Below are 23,735 nucleotides of genomic sequence, written 5' to 3' on the forward strand. Positions count from 1 at the left end.
TCTCTCCCTGGAGTTGTTGAGGGGTTGAGGGGTCTCTCCCTGGAGTTGTTGGGAGGTCTCTCCCTGGAGTTGCTGGGAGGTTGAGGGGTCTCTCCCTGGAGTTGTTGAGGGGTTGAGGGGTCTCTCCCTGGAGTTGCTGGGAGGTTGAGGGGTCTCTCCCTGGAGTTGCTGGGAGGTTGAGGTGTCTCTCCCTGGAGTTGTTGAGGGGTTGAGGGGTCTCTCCCTGGAGTTGCTGGGAGGTTGAGGGGTCTCTCCCTGGAGTTGCTGGGAGGTTGAGGGGTCTCTCCCTGGAGTTGTTGAGGTGTTGAGGGGTCTCTCCCTGGAGTTGCTGGGAGGTTGAAGGGTCTCTCCCTGGACTTGTTGAGGGGTTGAGGGGTCTCTCCCTGGAGTTGTTGAGGGGTTGAAGGGTCTCTCCCTGGAGTTGTTGAGGGGTTGAGGGGTCTCTCCCTGGAGTTGTTGAGTTGTTGAGGGGTCTCTCCCTGGAGTAGTTGAGGGGTCTCTCCCTGGAGTTGTTGAGGGGTTGAGGAGTCTCTCCCTGGAGTAGTTGAGGGGTTGAGGGGTCTCTCCCGGGAGTAGTTGAGGGGTTGAGGGGTCTCTCCCTGGAGTTGTTGAGGGGTTGAGGGGTCTCTCCCTGGAGTTGTTGAGGGGTCTCTCCCTGGAGTTGCTGGGAGGTTGAGGGGTCTCTCCCTGGAGTTGTTGAGGGGTTGAGGGGTCTCTCCCTGGAGTTGTTGAGTTGTTGAGGGGTCTCTCCCTGGAGTAGTTGAGGGGTCTCTCCCTGGAGTAGTTGAGGGGTTGAGGGGTCTCTCCCGGGAGTAGTTGAAGGGTTGAGGGGTCTCTCCCTGGAGAGGTTGAGGGGTTGAGGGGTCTCTCCCTGGAGTTGCTGGGAGGTTGAGGGGTCTCTCCCTGGAGTAGTTGAGGGGTTGAGGGGTCTCTCCCTGGAGTTGTTGAGGGGTCTCTCCCTGGAGTTGTTGAGGGGTTGAGGGGTCTCTCCCTGGAGTTGTTGAGGGGTTGAAGGGTCTCTCCCTGGAGTTGTTGAGGGGTTGAGGGGTCTCTCCCTGGAGTTGCTGGGAGGTTGAGGGGTCTCTCCCTGGAGTTGTTGAGGGGTTGAGGGGTCTCTCCCTGGAGTTGTTGAGGGGTCTCTCCCTGGAGTTGTTGAGGGGTTGAGGGTCTCTCCCTGGAGTTGTTGAGGGGTTGAAGGGTCTCTCCCTGGAGTTGTTGAGGGGTTGAGGGTCTCTCCCTGGAGTTGCTGGGAGGTTGAGGGGTCTCTCCCTGGAGTTGTTGAGGGGTTGAGGGGTCTCTCCCTGGAGTTGTTGAGGGGTTGAGGGGTCTCTCCCTGGAGTAGTTGAGGGGTTGAGGGGTCTCTCCCTGGAGTTGTTGAGGGGTTGAGGGGTCTCTCCCTGGAGTTGTTGAGGGGTCTCTCCCTGGAGTTGTTGAGGGGTCTCCCTGGAGTTGTTGAGGGGTCTCTCCCTGGAGTTGTTGAGGGGTTGAGGGGTCTCTCCCTGGAGTTGTTGAGGGGTTGAGGGGTCTCTCCCTGGAGTTGTTGAGGGGTTGAGGGGTCTCTCCCTGTTAAAGGACCTGTGCTTTATATTTCCTCTATGAGGTTGGAATAATGCTGTGAAATTGTTAGATAAAGTGCTAATGCCCTTTTAGGGAAAGAGCTGTTTGAAATGTCTGTTTTGGTGGGGTGGAGTTTTGACCTTTCTGGTGACATCACCAGGCTGTAAATTAATTAATAGACCAATAAGAGAGTTCCAAACTTTTCTGCCAACCACGGCACATTTTCAGTTTCCCCCTCCCCACCCAGACCCTCCCAGACTGTCCTGGCTAAATCCTTGCTTCATGCCAAGAAGGGATTTTAGGTTTTTTTGACCGGTTTATTTGAAAACAATCACAGTAAGGTTCTTAGCTGTTACCCAAATGGATCTTTCAACATTTCAACATAACATTAGTATAATGTTGAACCAACGTTGTGTGTCCTGCTTTCCAGTGATGAACTCTTCAGAACCTCCCTGGATCCTAACCTTCAGACCAGTAACCTGCTCATCACCTTCCTCAAGTACTCCTCCATCGTCATGCAGGACACCAAAGGTTTAAATACACGGCTATCTCTCTCTCTCTCTATCTCTCTATCTCTCTACCTCTCTCTATCTCTCTACCTCTCTCTATCTCTCTACCACTCTCTCTCACTATCTCTCTCTACCTACCACTATCTCTCTCTATCTCTCTATCTCTACCACTCTCTATCTCTCTCTCTCTCGTTACCTCTACCTCTTTCAGGGCTGGCAACCTCATTCCACGGAGGATCTAATGTCGGCTGGTTTTTGGTTAGCCACCCAGGTGAGGGGAGTTCCTTATTAATTAGTGAGCTTAATTCAGCAATCATTAAAAAAAATGTATTTAACCGTTTTTTAACTAGGCAAGTTAGTTAAGAACAAAGCCCGGCCAAACCCTAACCCGGACGATGCTGGGACAATTGTGCGCCGCCCTATGTGTCTCCCAATCACGTCCGGGTGTGATACAGCCCAGGGTTCGAACCAGGGTCTGTAGTGACGCCTCTTGCACAGAGATGCAGTGCTTTGGATCGCTGCGCCACTTCGGAGGCCAAAACAAGAAAATAATCAAGTCCAAGGGAGGAGTGAAAACCCACAGACACCCAGTCCTCCATGGAATGAGTTCACACGTGATCTATATCTCTCTATCTATACCCTCTATCACTTCATCAAATACTCCTCCAGTCACTCTCTATCTCTGTCCTCTATCACTTCATCAAATACTCCTCCAGTCACTCTCTATCTCTGTCCTCTATCACTTCATCAAATACTCCTCCAGTCACTCTCTATCTCTGTCCTCTATCACTTCATCAAATACTCCTCCAGTCACTCTCTATCTCTGTCCTCTATCACTTCATCAAATACTCCTCCAGTCACTCTCTCTCTCTGTCCTCTATCACCATCAAATACTCCTCCAGTCACTCTCTATCTCTGTCCTCTATCACTTCATCAAATACTCCTCCAGTCAGTCTCTATCTCTGTCCTCTATCACCATCAAATACTCCTCCAGTCACTCTCTCTCTCTGTCCTCTATCACTTCATCAAATACTCCTCCAGTCACTCTCTATCTCTGTCCTCTATCACTTCATCAAATACTCCTCCACAGTCACTCTCTCTCTATCTCTGTGTATTTATTCTCTCTCTCTCTCTCTCTCTCTACCTTCTATCATGTACTTTCTTTCATTCCTTATTTTCTTATTCAGTACTTCCCCCCTTTCTTCTCCTCTCTTCCCCCTTTCTTCTCCTCTCTTCCCCCCTTTCTTCTACTCTCTTCCCACCTTTCTTGTACTCTCTTCCCCCCTTTCTTCTACTCTCTTCCCCGCTTTCTTCTCCTCTCTTCCCCGCTTTCTTGTACTCTCTTCCCCCCTTTCTTCTTCTCTCTTCCCCCCTTTCTTCTCCTCTCTTCCCCCCTTTCTTCTACTCTCTTCCCACCTTTCTTGTACTCTCTTCCCCCCTTTCTTCTACTCTCTTCCCCCCTTTCTTGTACTCTCTTCCCCCCTTTCTTCTACTCTCTTCCCCGCTTTCTTCTCCTCTCTTCCCCGCTTTCTTGTACTCTCTTCCCCCCTTTCTTCTACTCTCTTCCCCGCTTTCTTGTACTCTCTTCCCCGCTTTCTTGTACTCTCTTCCCCCCTTTCTTCTTCTCTCTTCCCCCCTTTCTTCTCCTCTCTTCCCCCCTTTCTTCTCCTCTCTTTCCCCCTTTCGTGTACTCTCTTCCTCCCTTTCTTCTACTCTCTTCCTCCCTTTCTTCTCCTCTCTTCCTCCCTTTCTTCTCCTCTCTTCCTCCCTTTCTTCTCCTCTCTTCCCCCCTTTCTTGTACTCTCTTCCCCCCTTTCTTCTACTCTCTTCCTCCCTTTCTTCTCCTCTCTTCCTCCCTTTCTTCTCCTCTCTTCCCCTTTCTTCTCCTCTCTTCCCCCTTTCTTCTCCTCTCTTCCCCCTTTCTTCTCCTCTCTTCCCCCTTTCTTCTCCTCTCTTCCCCCTTTCTTCTCCTCTCTTCCCCCTTTCTTCTCCTCTCTTCCCCCTTTCTTCTCCTCTCTTCCCCCTTTCTTCTCCTCTCTTCCTCCCTTTCTTCTCCTCTCTTCCCCCTTTCTTCTCCTCTCTTCCCCCCTTTCTTCTCCTCTCTTCCCCCTTTCTTCTCCTCTCTTCTCCTCTCTTCCCCCACTTCTCTCAATCCTCTTCTCAAAATGTCAGCTGTCATGTTGTCCTCCCTCTCTCTCCTTCCCAATTCTTGCTACTTTGCCTTTTCATTGAGCTCGTTTTCAGTCCATATCTCTCCCTCAATGTTTATCTCTCTCCCTCATCTGTCCTTTCTCATCCTTCCTGTCTCCCCTATCCTTATTCCATATGAATAATGAGAGATTCATTCTCTCTCCCTCTTTCTCTTCTCTCTCTCTCTCTTTCTCTCTCTCTCCAGATGAACACAGACTCAACAGTGCCAGACTCTGCCTCATCATCCTCACCTGTATAACGGAGGTATGTACACCTGTGTGACGGAGGTATGTACACCTGTGTGACGGAGGTATGTACACCTGTGTGACGGAGGTATGTACACCTGTGTGACGGAGGTATGTACACCTGTGTGATGGAGGTATGTACACCTGTGTGACGGAGGTATGTACACCTGTGTGACGGAGGTATGTACACCTGTGTGACGGAGGTATGTACACCTGTGTGACGGAGGTATGTACACCTGTGTGACGGAGGTATGTACACCTGTGTGACAGAGGTATGTACACCTGTGTGACAGAGGTATGTACACCTGTGTGACGGAGGTATGTACACCTGTGTGACGGAGGTATGTACACCTGTGTGACGGAGGTATGTACACCTGTGTGACGGAGGTATGTACACCTGTGTGACGGAGGTATGTACTCCTGTGTGATGGGTCTCAATCTCTCTGCTTCTCTGTCTCCGTCCCTTCCACTCTTATTGTCTCTCCTCCTCTTTGATCTTTCTCTCTGTCCTATAGGACCAGTATGATGTCTTTCTCTCTGTCCTGTAGGACCAGTATGATGTCTTTCTCTCTGTCCTGTAGGACCAGTATAATGTCTTTCTCTCTGTCCTTTAGGACCAGTATGATGTCTTTCTCTCTGTCCTATAGGACCAGTATGATGTCTTTCTCTCTGTCCTATAGGACCAGTATGATGTCTTTCTCTCTGTCCTATAGGACCAGTATGATGTCTTTCTCTCTGTCCTTTAGGACCAGTATGATGTCTTTCTCTCTGTCCTATAGGACCAGTATAATGTCTCTCTCTCTGTCCTATAGGACCAGTATGATGTCTTTCTCTCTGTCCTATAGGACCAGTATAATGTCTCTCTCTCTGTCCTATAGGACCAGTATGCTGATGTCTTTCTCTCTGTCCTATAGGACCGGTATGATGTCTCTCTCTCTGTCCTATAGGACCAGTATGATGTCTCTCTCTCTGTCCTATAGGACCAGTATGATGTCTCTCTCTCTGTCCTATAGGACCAGTATGATGTCTCTCTCTCTGTCCTATAGGACCAGTATAATGTCTCTCTCTCTGTCCTATAGGACCAGTATAATGTCTCTCTCTCTGTCCTATAGGACCAGTATGATGTCTTTCTCTCTGTCCTATAGGACCAGTATGTCTTTCTCTCTGTCCTATAGGACCAGTATGATGTCTTTCTCTCTGTCCTATAGGACCAGTATGATGTCTTTCTCTCTGTCCTATAGGACCAGTATGATGTCTCTCTCTCTGTCCTATAGGACCAGTATGATGTCTTTCTCTCTGTCCTCTAGGACCAGTATGATGTCTTTCTCTCTGTCCTATAGGACCAGTATGATGTCTTTCTCTCTGTCCTCTAGGACCAGTATAATGTCTTTCTCTCTGTCCTATAGGACCAGTATAATGTCTTTCTCTCTGTCCTATAGGACCAGTATGATGTCTTTCTCTCTGTCCTCTAGGACCAGTATAATGTCTTTCTCTCTGTCCTATAGGACCAGTATAATGTCTTTCTCTCTGTCCTATAGGACCAGTATAATGTCTTTCTCTCTGTCCTATAGGACCAGTATGCTGTCTTTCTCTCTGTCCTATAGGACCAGTATGATGTCTTTCTCTCTGTCCTATAGGACCAGTATAATGTCTTTCTCTCTGTCCTATAGGACCAGTATAATGTCTTTCTCTCTGTCCTATAGGACCAGTATGATGTCTCTCTCTCTGTCCTATAGGACCAGTATGATGTCTTTCTCTCTGTCCTATAGGACCAGTATAATGTCTTTCTCTCTGTCCTATAGGACCAGTATGATGTCTCTCTCTCTGTCCTATAGGACCAGTATGATGTCTTTCTCTCTGTCCTATAGGACCAGTATGATGTCTCTCTCTCTGTCCTATAGGACCAGTATGATGTCTTTCTCTCTGTCCTATAGGACCAGTATGATGTCTCTCTCTCTGTCCTATAGGACCAGTATAATGTCTTTCTCTCTGTCCTATAGGACCAGTATGATGTCTTTCTCTCTGTCCTATAGGACCTGTATGATGTCTTTCTCTCTGTCCTATAGGACCAGTATGATGTCTTTCTCTCTGTCCTATAGGACCAGTATGATGTCTTTCTCTCTGTCCTATAGGACCAGTATGATGTCTTTCTCTCTGTCCTATAGGACCAGTATGATGTCTTTCTCTCTGTCCTATAGGACCAGTATGATGTCTTTCTCTCTGTCCTCTAGGACCAGTATGCTGATGTCTTTCTCTCTGTCCTATAGGACCAGTATGATGTCTTTCTCTCTGTCCTATAGGACCAGTATGATGTCTCTCTCTGTCCTATAGGACCAGTATGATGTCTCTCTCTGTCCTATAGGACCAGTATGATGTCTTTCTCTCTGTCCTATAGGACCAGTATGATGTCTTTCTCTCTGTCCTCTAGGACCAGTATGCTGATGTCTTTCTCTCTGTCCTATAGGACCGGTATGATGTCTCTCTCTGTCCTATAGGACCAGTATAATGTCTCTCTCTGTCCTATAGGACCAGTATGATGTCTCTCTCTCTGTCCTATAGGACCAGTATGATGTCTCTCTCTCTGTCCTATAGGACCAGTATGATGTCTCTCTCTCTGTCCTATAGGACCAGTATGATGTCTCTCTCTCTGTCCTATAGGACCAGTATGATGTCTTTCTCTCTGTCCTCTAGGACCAGTATGCTGATGTCTTTCTCTCTGTCCTATAGGACCGGTATGATGTCTCTCTCTCTGTCCTATAGGACCAGTATAATGTCTCTCTCTCTGTCCTATAGGACCAGTATGATGTCTCTCTCTCTGTCCTATAGGACCAGTATGATGTCTCTCTCTCTGTCCTATAGGACCAGTATAATGTCTTTCTCTCTGTCCTATAGGACCAGTATGATGTCTTTCTCTCTGTCCTATAGGACCAGTATGATGTCTCTCTCTCTGTCCTATAGGACCAGTATGATGTCTCTCTCTCTGTCCTATAGGACCAGTATGCTGATGCCTTTCTCCATGATGACAACATGAACTTCAGAGTCAATCTACATAGAATGGTAAGTGTGTGTGTGTGTGTGTGTGTGTGTGTGTGTGTGTGTGTGTGTGTGTGTGTGTGTGTGTGTGTGTGTGTGTGTGTGTGTGTGTGTGTGTGTGTGTGTGTGTGTGTGTGTGTGTTTAACCTGTGTTCTGTGTATACAGCCAATGAGACACAGGAAGAAGGCAGCAGAGAAGAACGTCCCGTCCAGACCGCTGGTGTGTGCTGTTCTAGGTACGTGGAACCATTCAACATGGTCTAGTCTGTAGTCCGTGTTGTAGCTGTGGATCAGAGCATTAAGAGCTTCATATACATTTGAATTGTACAGTAAAGGCTGTATGTCTGTGTCTCTCTCACTCTGTCTCTCTCTGTCTCTGTCTCTCTCTCTCTCCCTGTCTCTCTCACTCTGTCTCTCTCACTCTGTCTCTCTCACTCTGTCTCTCTCACTCTGTCTCTCTCACTCTGTCTGTCTCACTCTGTCTGTCTCACTCTCTGTCTCACTCTGTCTGTCTCACTCTCTGTCTCTCTCTGTCTGTTTCTCTGTCTCTCTATCTCTCTCTCTGTCTCTCTCCATCTCTCTGTCTCTCTCCATCTCTGTCTCTCACCGTCTCTGTCTCTCACTGTCTCTGTCTCTCACTGTCTCTGTGTCTCTCTGTCTGTCTCTCTGTCTGTTTCTCTGTCTGTCTCTCTGTCTCTCTCTGTGTCTCTGTGTCTCTCTCTGTCTCTCTGTCTCTCTGTCTCTCTGTCTCTGGGTCTCTCTGTCTGTCTCTCTGTCTCGCTCTGTCTCTCTGTGTCTCTCTGTGTCTCTCTGTGTCTCTCTGTGTCTCTCTGTCTCTCTCTGTCTCTCTCTGTCTCTCTCTGTCTCTCTCTGTCTCTCTCTCTCTCTGTCTCTCTCTCTGTCTCTCTCTCTGTCTCTCTCTGTCTCTCTCTCTGTCTCTCTCTGTCTCTGTGTCTCTGTGTCTCTCTGTCTCTCCCTCTCCAGATCTGATGGTTGAGTTCATCGTAACTCATATGATGAAGGACTTTCCTATGGATCTCTACATGTAAGACGGTTGCCCTGTGTCTCACACTTTACAATCAACCAAACATGTTATTACACTACCCAGATGCGTACATTACAAGTGTGTTTAATCATGATACTTGTGTGTGTATGGTGTGTGTGTGTATGGTGTGTGTGTGTATGGTGTGTGTGTGTATGGTGTGTGTATGGTGTGTGTGTGTATGGTGTGTGTGTGTATGGTGTGTGTGTGTGTGTGTGTGTGTGTGTGTGTGTGTGTGTGTGTGTGTGTATGGTGTGTGTGTATGGTGTGTGTGTGTGTGTGTATGGTGTATGGTGTGTGTATGGTGTGTTTGTGTGTATGGTGTGTGTGTGTGTATGGTGTGTGTGTGTATGGTGTGTGTGTGTGTATGGTGTGTGTGTGTGTATGGTGTGTGTGTGTGTATGGTGTGTGTGTGTGTGTATGGTGTGTGTGTGTATGGTGTGTGTGTGTATGGTGTGTGTGTGTGTATGGTGTGTGTGTGTGTATGGTGTGTGTATGGTGTGTGTGTGTGTGTGGTGTGTGTATGGTGTGTGTATGGTGTGTGTGTGTGTGTGTGTGTGTGTGTGTGTGTGTGTATGGTGTGTGTGTGTGTGTGTATGGTGTGTGTCCACCAGGCGTTGTGTACAGGTGATCCACAAGCTGATCTGCTACCAGAAGAAATGCAGAATCAGGTTACACTATACCTGGAGAGAACTGTGGTCAGGTAGGAACACACACACACCACACACCACACACCACACACACACACACACACATTCAGAACACACACACACCATACACACCACACACACACACGCAACACACATTCAGAACACACACACACACCACAAACACACACACACACACCACACACACACCACACACACATATGTTCATTCATATCAACAGAACATGTTGAGGAGGCAATGACGTGTTCTTCTCGCTGAATTCTGATTCTCACTTTGAAGATGTTAGAATAACTGTCCACATGTACTTTTCCTCAACAAGACGAGTCACAAACAGCTAAATCACTAGCCTGTCAGTCTACTGTCCCCCATAGTAGAAACGTTCACCTGTTCTATTGGTCAACTTGTGGAGAAAGAAATAGCCTATACCAAACAGACTCTGGGACAGTTTGGGAAGATAGATGCTAAGTTCCTACAACCAGTAGGACGTTAAAAAACATTAAGTAATGAGGCTGATGCAACAGATCAGAGCGTTTATCTTAAAATGTTAATCAACTATTATTTATTCACATTATAAGAGCAGAGGTGGGCAGTAGGCTGAAGGCAGTAGGCTGAAGGCAGTAGGCTGAAGGCAGTAGGCTGAAGGCAGTATGCAGAAGGCAGTAGGCAGTATGCAGAAGTCAGTAGGCAGTATGCAGAAGTCAGTAGGCAGAAGTCAGTAGGCAGAAGGCAGAAGGCAGTATGCAGTAGGCAGCAGGCAGAAGGCAGAAGGCAGTAGGCAGAAGGCAGTAGGCAGTATGCAGAAGTCAGTAGGCAGTATGCAGAAGGCAGTATGCAGAAGGCAGTATGCAGAAGGCAGTATGCAGAAGGCAGAAGGCAGTAGGCACAAGGCAGTAGGCAGTAGGGAGTAGGCAGTAGACAGAAGGCAGAAGGCAGTATGCAGAAGGCAGAAGGGAGTAGGCAGTAGACAGAAGGCAGTAGGCAGTAGGCAGAAGTCAGTAGGCAGAAGGCAGTATGCAGTATGCAGAAGGCAGTAGGCAGAAGGCAGTAGGCAGTAGGCAGTAGGCAGAAGGCAGTAGGCAGTAGGCAGAAGGCAGTAGGCAGAAGGCAGAAGGCAGAAGGCAGTAGGCAGAAGGCAGAAGGCAGTAGGCAGTATGCAGAAGGCAGAAGGCAGAAGGCAGTAGGCACAAGGCAGTAGGCAGTAGGCAGAAGGCAGTAGGCAGTATGCAGAAGTCAGTAGGCAGTATGCAGAAGGCAGAAGGCAGTATGCAGAAGGCAGTATGCAGAAGGCAGTATGCAGAAGGCAGTAGGCAGAAGGGAGTAGGCAGTAGACAGAAGGCAGTATGCAGTATGCAGTATGCAGAAGGCAGTAGGCAGAAGGGAGTAGGCAGTAGACAGAAGGCAGTAGGCAGAAGGCAGTAGGCAGAAGGCAGAAGGCAGAAGGCAGTAGGCAGAAGGCAGTAGGCACAAGGCAGTAGGCAGTAGGCAGAAGGCAGTAGGCAGTAGGCAGAAGGCAGTAGGCAGAAGGCAGTAGGCACAAGGCAGAAGGCAGTAGACAGAAGGCAGTAGACAGAAGGCAGTAGGCAGAAGGCAGTAGACAGAAGGCAGAAGGCAGTAGACAGAAGGCAGAAGGCAGTAGGCAGAAGGCAGAAGGCAGTAGGCAGAAGGCAGAAAGCAGTAGGCAGAAGGCAGTGTGTGAATGTTGGTTCCATAATGAAATCAACTGGAGGGAAACCGTTGTCAAACAGCACCAGACATGACAACGGTTTCATGTGACGGAGATGAAAATACCTGGTAGAAATGTAGGAGGGGACATCTGATAAACAACGACTAGCAGGGGTTGACAATACGACTAGGCCTTTAGCTACTGGACACCGAGAGGAAGTTGATATAAAAGATTTGCCTCCACGGATATGGTCTGATTTTATACTCCTTTGAAGCAAAGTAAGACATTATAATACGCAGTGAAACGTTCAGGTTTCAATAATGCCTACTGCCTCCATCTCACTGCTACGTGTTGTGTGACGAGGTGATGAAGTCGTCCTGTTCATAGTGTTGTGTGATGAAGCCGTCCTGTTCATAGTGTTGTGTGATGAAGTCGTCCTGTTTATAGTGTTGTGTGATGAAGTCGTCCTGTTCATAGTGTTGTGTGATGAAGTCGTCCTGTTCATAGTGTTGTGTGATGAAGTCGTCCTGTTCATAGTGTTGTGTGATGAAGTCGTCCTGTTCATAGTGTTGTGTGATGAAGTCGTCCTGTTCATAGTGTTGTGTGATGAGGTGATGAAGTCGTCCTGTTTATAGTGTTGTGTGATGAAGTCGTCCTGTTTATAGTGTTGTGTGATGAAGTCGTCCTGTTCATAGTGTTGTGTGATGAAGTCGTCCTGTTTATAGTGTTGTGTGATGAAGTGATGAAGTCGTCCTGTTCATAGTGTTGTGTGATGAAGTGATGAAGTCGTCCTGTTTATAGTGTTGTGTGATGAAGTCGTCCTGTTCATAGTGTTGTGTGATGAAGTGATGAAGTCGTCCTGTTCATAGTGTTGTGTGATGAAGTGATGAAGTCGTCCTGTTCATAGTGTTGTGTGATGAAGTGATGAAGTCGTCCTGTTCATAGTGTTGTGTGATGAAGTGATGAAGTCGTCCTGTTCATAGTGTTGTGTGATGAAGTCGTCCTGTTCATAGTGTTGTGTGATGAAGTCGTCCTGTTCATAGTGTTGTGTGATGAAGTCGTCCTGTTTATAGTGTTGTGTGATGAAGCCGTCCTGTTTACAGTGTTGTGTGATGAAGTCGTCCTGTTTATAGTGTTGTGTGATGAAGCCGTCCTGTTTACAGTGTTGTGTGATGAAGTCGTCCTGTTTATAGTGTTGTGTGATGAAGTGATGAAGTCGTCCTGTTCATAGTGTCGTGTGATGAAGTCGTCCTGTTTATAGTGTTGTGTGATGAAGTGATGAAGTCGTTCTGTTCATAGTGTTGTGTGATGAAGTGATGAAGTCGTCCTGTTTCTAGTGTCGTGTGATGAAGTCGTCCTGTTTATAGTGTTGTGTGATGAAGTCGTCCTGTTCATAGTGTTGTGTGATGAAGTCGTCCTGTTCATAGTGTTGTGTGATGAAGTGATGAAGTCGTCCTGTTTCTAGTGTCGTGTGATGAAGTCGTCCTGTTTATAGTGTTGTGTGATGAAGTCGTCCTGTTTACAGTGTTGTGTGATGAAGTCGTCCTGTTTACAGTGTTGTGTGATGAAGTCGTCCTGTTCATAGTGTTGTGTGATGAAGTCGTCCTGTTCATAGTGTTGTGTGATGAAGTCGTCCTGTTCATAGTGTTGTGTGATGAAGTCGTCCTGTTTACAGTGTTGTGTGATGAAGTCGTCCTGTTTACAGTGTTGTGTGATGAAGTCGTCCTGTTCATGGTGTTGTGTGATGAAGTGATGAAGTCGTCCTGTTCATAGTGTTGTGTGATGAAGTGATGAAGTCGTCCTGTTCATAGTGTTGTGTGATGAAGTCGTCCTGTTCATGGTGTTGTGTGATGAAGTGATGAAGTCGTCCTGTTTATAGTGTTGTGTGATGAAGTGATGAAGTCGTCCTGTTCATAGTGTTGTGTGATGAAGTCGTCCTGTTCATGGTGTTGTGTGATGAAGTGATGAAGTCGTCCTGTTTATAGTGTTGTGTGATGAAGTGATGAAGTCGTCCTGTTCATAGTGTTGTGTGATGAAGTGATGAAGTCGTCCTGTTTATAGTGTTGTGTGATGAAGTCGTCCTGTTCATAGTGTTGTGTGATGAAGTCGTCCTGTTCATAGTGTTGTGTGATGAAGTCGTCCTGTTCATAGTGTTGTGTGATGAAGTCGTCCTGTTCATGGTGTTGTGTGATGAAGTCGTCCTGTTCATAGTGTTGTGTGATGAAGTCGTCCTGTTTATAGTGTTGTGTGATGAAGCCGTCCTGTTCATGGTGTTGTGTGATGAAGTCGTCCTGTTTATAGTGTTGTGTGATGAAGTGATGAAGTCGTCCTCTTCATAGTGTTGTGTGATGAAGTGATGAAGTCGTCCTGTTCATAGTGTTGTGTGATGAAGTGATGAAGTCGTCCTGTTCATAGTGTTGTGTGATGAAGTGATGAAGTCGTCCTGTTTATAGTGTTGTGTGATGAAGTGATGAAGTCGTCCTGTTCATAGTGTTGTGTGATGAAGTGATGAAGTCGTCCTGTTCATGGTGTTGTGTGATGAAGTCGTCCTGTTCATAGTGTTGTGTGATGAAGTCGTCCTGTTCATGGTGTTGTGTGATGAAGTCGTCCTGTTCATAGTGTTGTGTGATGAAGTCGTCCTGTTTATAGTGTTGTGTGATGAAGCCGTCCTGTTCATGGTGTTGTGTGATGAAGTCGTCCTGTTCATAGTGTTGTGTGATGAAGTGATGAAGTCGTCCTGTTTATAGTGTTGTGTGATGAAGTGATGAAGTCGTCCTGTTCATAGTGTTGTGTGATGAAGTCGTCCTGTTCATGGTGTTGTGTGATGAAGTCGTCCTGTTTATAGTGTTGTGTGATGAAGTGATGAAGTCGTCCTGTTTATAGTGTTGTGTGATGAAGTCGTCCTGTTCATGGTGTTGTGTGATGAAGTCGTCCTGTTCATAGTGTTGTGTGATGAAGTGATGAAGCCGTCCTGTTTATAGTGTTGTGTGATGAACTCGTCTTGTTTATAGTGTTGTGTGATGAAGTCGTCCTGTTTATAGTGTTGTGTGATGAAGCCGTCCTGTTCATGGTGTTGTGTGATGAAGTCGTCCTGTTCATAGTGTTGTGTGATGAAGTCGTCCTGTTCATAGTGTTGTGTGATGAAGCCGTCCTCTTCATAGTGTTGTGTGATGAAGTGATGAAGTCGTCCTGTTCATAGTGTTGTGTGATGAAGCCGTCCTCTTCATAGTGTTGTGTGATGAACTCGTCCTGTTCATAGTGTTGTGTGACGAGGTGATGAAGTCGTCCTGTTTATAGTGTTGTGTGATGAAGTCGTCCTGTTTATAGTGTTGTGTGATGAAGTCGTCCTGTTTATAGTGTTGTGTGATGAAGTAGTCCTGTTCATAGTGTTGTGTGATGAAGTCGTCCTGTTCATAGTGTTGTGTGATAAAGTCGTCCTCTTCATAGTGTTGTGTGATGAAGTCGTCCTGTTCATGGTGTTGTGTGATGAAGTGATGAAGTCGTCCTGTTCATAGTGTTGTGTGATGAAGTGATGAAGTCGTCCTGTTCATAGTGTTGTGTGATGAAGCCGTCCTCTTCATAGTGTTGTGTGATGAACTCGTCCTGTTCATAGTGTTGTGTGACGAGGTGATGAAGTCGTCCTGTTTATAGTGTTGTGTGATGAAGTCGTCCTGTTTATAGTGTTGTGTGATGAAGTCGTCCTGTTTATAGTGTTGTGTGATGAAGTAGTCCTGTTCATAGTGTTGTGTGATGAAGTCGTCCTGTTCATAGTGTTGTGTGATAAAGTCGTCCTCTTCATAGTGTTGTGTGATGAAGTCGTCCTGTTCATGGTGTTGTGTGATGAAGTGATGAAGTCGTCCTGTTCATGGTGTTGTGTGATGAAGTCGTCCTGTTTATAGTGTTGTGTGATGAAGTGATGAAGTCGTCCTGTTCATAGTGTTGTGTGATGAAGTCGTCCTGTTTATAGTGTTGTGTGATGAAGTCGTCCTGTTTATAGTGTTGTGTGATGAAGTGATGAAGTCGTCCTGTTCATGGTGTTGTGTGATGAAGTCGTCCTGTTTATAGTGTTGTGTGATGAAGTGATGAAGTCGTCCTGTTCATAGTGTTGTGTGATGAAGTCGTCCTGTTTATAGTGTTGTGTGATGAAGCCGTCCTGTTCATGGTGTTGTGTGATGAAGTCGTCCTGTTCATAGTGTTGTGTGATGAAGTCGTCCTGTTCATAGTGTTGTGTGATGAAGTCGTCCTGTTTATAGTGTTGTGTGATGAACTCGTCCTGTTTATAGTGTTGTGTGATGAAGTCGTCCTGTTCATAGTGTTGTGTGATGAAGTCGTCCTGTTTATAGTGTTGTGTGATGAAGTCGTCCTGTTTATAGTGTTGTGTGATGAAGTAGTCCTGTTCATAGTGTTGTGTGATAAAGTCGTCCTCTTCATAGTGTTGTGTGATGAAGTCGTCCTGTTCATGGTGTTGTGTGATGAAGTGATGAAGTCGTCCTGTTCATGGTGTTGTGTGATGAAGTCGTCCTGTTTATAGTGTTGTGTGATGAAGTGATGAAGTCGTCCTGTTCATAGTGTTGTGTGATGAAGTCGTCCTGTTTATAGTGTTGTGTGATGAAGTCGTCCTGTTTATAGTGTTGTGTGATGAAGTGATGAAGTCGTCCTGTTCATGGTGTTGTGTGATGAAGTCGTCCTGTTTATAGTGTTGTGTGATGAAGTGATGAAGTCGTCCTGTTCATAGTGTTGTGTGATGAAGTCGTCCTGTTTATAGTGTTGTGTGATGAAGTCGTCCTGTTTATAGTGTTGTGTGATGAAGTGATGAAGTCGTCCTGTTCATGGTGTTGTGTGATGAAGTCGTCCTGTTCATGGTGTTGTGTGATGAAGTCGTCCTGTTCATAGTGTTGTGTGATGAAGTCGTCCTCTTCATAGTGTTGTGTGATGAAGTCGTCCTGTTCATAGTGTTGTGTGATGAAGTCGTCCTGTTCATAGTGTTGTGTGATGAAGTGATGAAGTCGTCCTGTTCATGGTGTTGTGTGATGAGGTGATGAAGTCGTCCTGTTTATAGTGTTGTGTGATGAAGTCGTCCTGTTTATAGTGTTGTGTGATGAAGTCGTCCTGTTTATAGTGTTGTGTGATGAAGTCGTCCTGTTTATAGTGTTGTGTGATGAAGTCGTCCTGTTTATAGTGTTGTGTGATGAAGTCTTCCTGTTTATAGTGTTGTGTGATGAAGTCGTCCTGTTCATAGTGTTGTGTGATGAAGTCGTCCTGTTTATAGTGTTGTGTGATGAAGTGATGAAGTCGTCCTGTTCATAGTGTTGTGTGATGAAGTGATGAAGTCGTCCTGTTTATAGTGTTGTGTGATGAAGTCGTCCTGTTCATAGTGTTGTGTGATGAAGTGATGAAGTCGTCCTGTTCATAGTGTTGTGTGATGAAGTCGTCCTGTTTATAGTGTTGTGTGATGAAGTCGTCCTGTTCATGGTGTTGTGTGATGAAGTCGTCCTGTTTATAGTGTTGTGTGATGAAGTGATGAAGTCGTCCTGTTCATAGTGTTGTGTGATGAAGTCGTCCTGTTCATAGTGTTGTGTGATGAAGTCGTCCTGTTTATAGTGTTGTGTGATGAAGTCGTCCTGTTTATAGTGTTGTGTGATGAAGTGATGAAGTCGTCCTGTTCATAGTGTTGTGTGATGAAGTGATGAAGTCGTCCTGTTCATAGTGTTGTGTGATGAAGTCGTCCTGTTTATAGTGTTGTGTGATGAAGCCGTCCTGTTTACAGTGTTGTGTGATGAAGTCGTCCTGTTCATAGTGTTGTGTGATGAAGTGATGAAGTCGTCCTGTTCATAGTGTCGTGTGATGAAGTCGTCCTGTTTATAGTGTTGTGTGATGAAGTGATGAAGTCGTTCTGTTCATAGTGTTGTGTGATGAAGTGATGAAGTCGTCCTGTTTCTAGTGTCGTGTGATGAAGTCGTCCTGTTTATAGTGTTGTGTGATGAAGTCGTCCTGTTCATAGTGTTGTGTGATGAAGTCGTCCTGTTCATAGTGTTGTGTGATGAAGTGATGAAGTCGTCCTGTTTCTAGTGTCGTGTGATGAAGTCGTCCTGTTTATAGTGTTGTGTGATGAAGTGATGAAGTCGTCCTGTTTCTAGTGTCGTGTGATGAAGTCGTCCTGTTTATAGTGTTGTGTGATGAAGTCGTCCTGTTCATAGTGTTGTGTGATGAAGTCGTCCTGTTTACAGTGTTGTGTGATGAAGTCGTCCTGTTTACAGTGTTGTGTGATGAAGTCGTCCTGTTCATAGTGTTGTGTGATGAAGTCGTCCTGTTCATAGTGTTGTGTGATGAAGTCGTCCTGTTCATAGTGTTGTGTGATGAAGTGATGAAGTCGTCCTGTTTATAGTGTTGTGTGATGAAGTGATGAAGTCGTCCTGTTCATAGTGTTGTGTGATGAAGTGATGAAGTCGTCCTGTTCATAGTGTTGTGTGATGAAGTCGTCCTGTTTACAGTGTTGTGTGATGAAGTCGTCCTGTTTACAGTGTTGTGTGATGAAGTCGTCCTGTTTACAGTGTTGTGTGATGAAGTCGTCCTGTTCATGGTGTTGTGTGATGAAGTCGTCCTGTTTACAGTGTTGTGTGATGAAGTCGTCCTGTTTACAGTGTTGTGTGATGAAGTCGTCCTGTTCATGGTGTTGTGTGATGAAGTCGTCCTGTTCATAGTGTTGTGTGATGAAGTGATGAAGTCGTCCTGTTTATAGTGTTGTGTGATGAAGTGATGAAGTCGTCCTGTTCATAGTGTTGTGTGATGAAGTGATGAAGTCGTCCTGTTCATAGTGTTGTGTGATGAAGTCGTCCTGTTCATGGTGTTGTGTGATGAAGTCGTCCTGTTCATAGTGTTGTGTGATGAAGTCGTCCTGTTTATAGTGTTGTGTGATGAAGCCGTCCTGTTCATGGTGTTGTGTGATGAAGTCGTCCTGTTTATAGTGTTGTGTGATGAAGTGATGAAGTCGTCCTGTTCATAGTGTTGTGTGATGAAGTGATGAAGTCGTCCTGTTTATAGTGTTGTGTGATGAAGTGATGAAGTCGTCCTGTTCATAGTGTTGTGTGATGAAGTGATGAAGTCGTCCTGTTCATAGTGTTGTGTGATGAAGTCGTCCTGTTCATGGTGTTGTGTGATGAAGTCGTCCTGTTCATGGTGTTGTGTGATGAAGTCGTCCTGTTCATAGTGTTGTGTGATGAAGTCGTCCTGTTCATGGTGTTGTGTGATGAAGTCGTCCTGTTTATAGTGTTGTGTGATGAAGTGATGAAGCCGTCCTGTTTATAGTGTTGTGTGATGAACTCGTCTTGTTTATAGTGTTGTGTGATGAAGTCGTCCTGTTTATAGTGTTGTGTGATGAAGTCGTCCTGTTTATAGTGTTGTGTGATGAAGTCGTCCTGTTCATAGTGTTGTGTGATGAAGTCGTCCTGTTCATAGTGTTGTGTGATGAAGTCGTCCTGTTCATAGTGTTGTGTGATGAACTCGTCTTGTTTATAGTGTTGTGTGATGAAGTCGTCCTGTTCATGGTGTTGTGTGATGAAGTCGTCCTGTTCATAGTGTTGTGTGATGAAGTCGTCCTGTTCATAGTGTTGTGTGATGAAGTCGTCCTGTTTATAGTGTTGTGTGATGAAGTCGTCCTGTTTATAGTGTTGTGTGATGAAGTAGTCCTGTTCATAGTGTTGTGTGATGAAGTAGTCCTGTTCATAGTGTTGTGTGATGAAGTAGTCCTGTTCATAGTGTTGTGTGATGAAGTCGTCCTGTTCATGGTGTTGTGTGATGAAGTCGTCCTGTTTATAGTGTTGTGTGATGAAGTAGTCCTGTTCATAGTGTTGTGTGATGAAGTAGTCCTGTTCATAGTGTTGTGTGATGAAGTCGTCCTGTTCATGGTGTTGTGTGATGAAGTGATGAAGTCGTCCTGTTCATGGTGTTGTGTGATGAAGTCGTCCTGTTTATAGTGTTGTGTGATGAAGTGATGAAGTCGTCCTGTTCATAGTGTTGTGTGATGAAGTCGTCCTGTTTATAGTGTTGTGTGATGAAGTCGTCCTGTTTATAGTGTTGTGTGATGAAGTGATGAAGTCGTCCTGTTCATGGTGTTGTGTGATGAAGTCGTCCTGTTCATGGTGTTGTGTGATGAAGTCGTCCTGTTCATAGTGTTGTGTGATGAAGTCGTCCTCTTCATAGTGTTGTGTGATGAAGTCGTCCTGTTCATGGTGTTGTGTGATGAAGTCGTCCTGTTTATAGTGTTGTGTGATGAAGTCGTCCTGTTCATGGTGTTGTGTGATGAAGTCGTCCTGTTCATAGTGTTGTGTGATGAAGTGATGAAGCCGTCCTGTTTATAGTGTTGTGTGATGAAGTGATGAAGTCGTCCTGTTCATAGTGTTGTGTGATGAAGTGATGAAGTCGTCCTGTTCATGGTGTTGTGTGATGAAGTGATGAAGTCGTCCTGTTCATGGTGTTGTGTGATGAAGTCGTCCTGTTCATAGTGTTGTGTGATGAAGTGATGAAGCCGTCCTGTTTATAGTGTTGTGTGATGAAGTGATGAAGTCGTCCTGTTCATAGTGTTGTGTGATGAAGTGATGAAGTCGTCCTGTTCATGGTGTTGTGTGATGAAGTCGTCCTGTTCATGGTGTTGTGTGATGAAGTCGTCCTGTTTATAGTGTTGTGTGATGAAGTGATGAAGTCGTCCTGTTCATAGTGTTGTGTGATGAAGTCGTCCTGTTTATAGTGTTGTGTGATGAAGTCGTCCTGTTTATAGTGTTGTGTGATGAAGTGATGAAGTCGTCCTGTTCATGGTGTTGTGTGATGAAGTCGTCCTGTTCATAGTGTTGTGTGATGAAGTCGTCCTCTTCATAGTGTTGTGTGATGAAGTCGTCCTGTTCATGGTGTTGTGTGATGAAGTCGTCCTGTTTATAGTGTTGTGTGATGAAGTCGTCCTGTTCATGGTGTTGTGTGATGAAGTCGTCCTGTTCATAGTGTTGTGTGATGAAGTGATGAAGCCGTCCTGTTTATAGTGTTGTGTGATGAAGTGATGAAGTCGTCCTGTTCATGGTGTTGTGTGATGAAGTCGTCCTGTTTATAGTGTTGTGTGATGAAGTCGTCCTGTTCATAGTGTTGTGTGATGAAGTGATGAAGCCGTCCTGTTTATAGTGTTGTGTGATGAAGTGATGAAGTCGTCCTGTTTATAGTGTTGTGTGATGAAGTCGTCCTGTTTATAGTGTTGTGTGATGAAGCCGTCCTGTTCATAGTGTTGTGTGATGAAGTCGTCCTGTTCATAGTGTTGTGTGATGAAGTCGTCCTGTTCATAGTGTTGTGTGACGAGGTGATGAAGTCGTCCTGTTCATGGTGTTGTGTGATGAAGTCGTCCTCTTCATAGTGTCGTGTGATGAAGTCGTCCTGTTTATAGTGTTGTGTGATGAAGTCGTCCTGTTTATAGTGTTGTGTGATGAAGTCGTCCTCTTCATAGTGTTGTGTGATGAAGTCGTCCTGTTTATAGTGTTGTGTGATGAAGCCGTCCTGTTTATAGTGTTGTGTGATGAAGTCGTCCTGTTCATAGTGTTGTGTGATGAAGTGATGAAGTCGTCCTGTTCATAGTGTTGTGTGATGAAGCCGTCCTGTTCATAGTGTTGTGTGATGAAGTGATGAAGTCGCCCTGTTTATAGTGTTGTGTGATGAAGTGATGAAGTCGTCCTGTTTATAGTGTTGTGTGATGAAGTCGTCCTGTTCATAGTGTTGTGTGATGAAGTCGTCCTGTTCATGGTGTTGTGTGATGAAGTCGTCCTGTTCATAGTGTTGTGTGATGAAGTCGTCCTGTTCATAGTGTTGTGTGACGAGGTGATGAAGGCGTCCTGTTCATGGTGTTGTGTGATGAAGTCGTCCTGTTCATGGTGTTGTGTGACGAGGTGATGAAGCCGTCCTGTTCATAGTGTTGTGTGATGAAGTCGTCCTGTTCATAGTGTTGTGTGATGAAGTGATGAAGTCGTCCTGTTCATAGTGTTGTGTGATGAAGCCGTCCTGTTCATAGTGTTGTGTGATGAAGTGATGAAGTCGTCCTGTTCATAGTGTTGTGTGATGAAGTCGTCCTGTTCATAGTGTTGTGTGATGAAGTCGTCCTGTTTATAGTGTTGTGTGATGAAGTGATGAAGTCGTCCTGTTCATAGTGTTGTGTGATGAAGTGATGAAGTCGTCCTGTTCATAGTGTTGTGTGATGAAGTCGTCCTGTTTATAGTGTTGTGTGATGAAGTCGTCCTGTTCATAGTGTTGTGTGATGAGGTGATGAAGTCGTCCTGTTTATAGTGTTGTGTGACGAGGTGATGAAGCCGTCCTGTTCATAGTGTTGTGTGACGAGGTGATGAAGTCGTCCTGTTTATAGTGTTGTGTGATGAAGTCGTCCTGTTCATAGTGTTGTGTGATGAAGTCGTCCTGTTTATAGTGTTGTGTGATGAAGTCGTCCTGTTCATGGTGTTGTGTGATGAAGTCGTCCTGTTTATAGTGTTGTGTGATGAAGCCGTCCTGTTCATGGTGTTGTGTGATGAAGTGATGAAGTCGTCCTGTTTATAGTGTTGTGTGATGAAGCCGTCCTGTTCATAGTGTTGTGTGATGAAGTGATGAAGTCGTCCTGTTTATAGTGTTGTGTGATGAAGTCGTCCTGTTCATGGTGTTGTGTGATGAAGTCGTCCTGTTTATAGTGTTGTGTGATGAAGCCGTCCTGTTTACAGTGTTGTGTGATGAAGTCGTCCTGTTCATAGTGTTGTGTGATGAAGTCGTCCTGTTCATAGTGTTGTGTGATGAAGTCGTCCTGTTCATAGTGTTGTGTGATGAAGTGATGAAGTCGTCCTGTTCATGGTGTTGTGTGATGAAGTCGTCCTGTTTATAGTGTTGTGTGATGAAGTCGTCCTGTTTATAGTGTTGTGTGATGAAGCCGTCCTGTTCATAGTGTTGTGTGATGAAGTCGTCCTGTTCATAGTGTTGTGTGATGAAGTCGTCCTGTTCATAGTGTTGTGTGATGAAGTCGTCCTCTTCATAGTGTTGTGTGATGAAGTCGTCCTGTTCATAGTGTTGTGTGATGAAGTCGTCCTCTTCATAGTGTTGTGTGATGAAGTCGTCCTGTTTATAGTGTTGTGTGATGAAGTGATGAAGTCGTCCTGTTTATAATGTTGTGTGATGAAGTCGTCCTGTTCATAGTGTTGTGTGATGAAGTGATGAAGTCGTCCTGTTCATAGTGTTGTGTGATGAAGTCGTCCTGTTTATAGTGTTGTGTGATGAAGTGATGAAGTCGTCCTGTTCATAGTGTTGTGTGATGAAGTCGTCCTGTTCATGGTGTTGTGTGATGAAGTCGTCCTGTTTATAGTGTTGTGTGATGAAGTCGTCCTGTTCATAGTGTTGTGTGATGAAGTCGTCCTGTTTATAGTGTTGTGTGATGAAGTGATGAAGTCGTCCTGTTCATAGTGTTGTGTGATGAAGTCGTCCTGTTCATGGTGTTGTGTGATGAAGTCGTCCTCTTCATAGTGTTGTGTGATGAAGTCGTCCTGTTCATGGTGTTGTGTGATGAAGTCGTCCTGTTCATAGTGTTGTGTGATGAAGTCGTCCTCTTCATAGTGTTGTGTGATGAAGTCGTCCTGTTCATTTGCTGTTTGAGGAGCTGTAGCAGAATCTCTCCTGCTGTCTGACAGATTTACCTCTCAGAGGCTCTGCATCTGTAGGCTGGACGTGTGATAAATATAATGCATTACGAATATACTGTACACACGTGACAATTTAATTCCATTAAATTATGCAAATGAACCTGTTGACCAATAAGAATGGCCAGTCAAAAGTAATTATTCATCAATGACCAGGCTAAAAGTATTTATTCATCAAGATGAGATGAGATGTCGTAAAAAAATGAAATATCAGTCAAAATCCGCCTATTATTATTCTTATTATTATTATTACTATCGACTAACGACGAACGGGAAACCCTGACACACACACACACACACACTTAAACACATCCAGAACACACAAACACACACTTAAACACATTCAGAACACACACACACACACACACACACACACACACACACACACACACACACACACACACACACACACACACAAACCAGCTGCAGGCATAATTCATGGAGAGAGACATTCACACACACACACACACACACACACACACACACACACACACACACACACACACACACACACACACACACACACACACACACACACACACTGACTGACACACACGCGCCAGCCGCAGGCATAATTCATGGACACACACACACACACACACACACACACACACACACGTAAACACATTCAGAACACACACACACTTAAACACATTGAGAACACACACTTAAACACATTGAGAACACACACACTCACACACACTTAAACACATTCAGAACACACACACACACACACAAACACACACACACACACACTGAGCAATTGATTGTCAGTGATGAGCAGAGAACAACACATGAATAATGAAAACCTTTGATCTCACGTTGTCTCTGTTGCTGTGATCAAACCAGTGTATGAGACATGAAACCAAACAGTTTGGGCGCTGCAGCTCTGTGTGTGTGTGTGTGTGTGTGTGTGTGTGTGTGTGTGTGTGTGTGTGTGTGTGTGTGTGTGTGTGTGTGTGTGTGTGTGTGTGTGTGCGCGTCCATGAATTATGCCTGCGGCTGGCGCGTGTGTGTCAGTCAGTGTGTGTGTGTGAGAACGTCTCTCTCCATGAATTATGCCTGCAGCTGGCGCGAGTGTGTCAGTCAGTGTGTGTGTGTGAGAACGTCTCTCTCCATGAATTATGCCTGC

The 23,735-nt window shown here is 45.4% G+C and overlaps 1 protein-coding gene across 1 annotated transcript in view; it reads left to right on the forward strand.

Moving 5' to 3' along the window:
* LOC135530881 (armadillo-like helical domain-containing protein 3) overlaps positions 1-23,735 on the forward strand; it is an 89,079-nt gene that overhangs the window by 19,627 nt on the left and 45,717 nt on the right. The window contains 7 exon segments of the mRNA XM_064959051.1: positions 1,988-2,008; positions 2,011-2,088; positions 4,462-4,520; positions 7,493-7,558; positions 7,701-7,770; positions 8,519-8,579; positions 9,191-9,279. Of these exon segments, the coding sequence (XP_064815123.1) occupies positions 1,988-2,008; positions 2,011-2,088; positions 4,462-4,520; positions 7,493-7,558; positions 7,701-7,770; positions 8,519-8,579; positions 9,191-9,279 (444 nt within the window).

This window comes from Oncorhynchus masou, unplaced genomic scaffold (assembly GCF_036934945.1).
Source record: "Oncorhynchus masou masou isolate Uvic2021 unplaced genomic scaffold, UVic_Omas_1.1 unplaced_scaffold_1449, whole genome shotgun sequence".
NCBI classification, from domain to species: domain Eukaryota; kingdom Metazoa; phylum Chordata; class Actinopteri; order Salmoniformes; family Salmonidae; genus Oncorhynchus; species Oncorhynchus masou.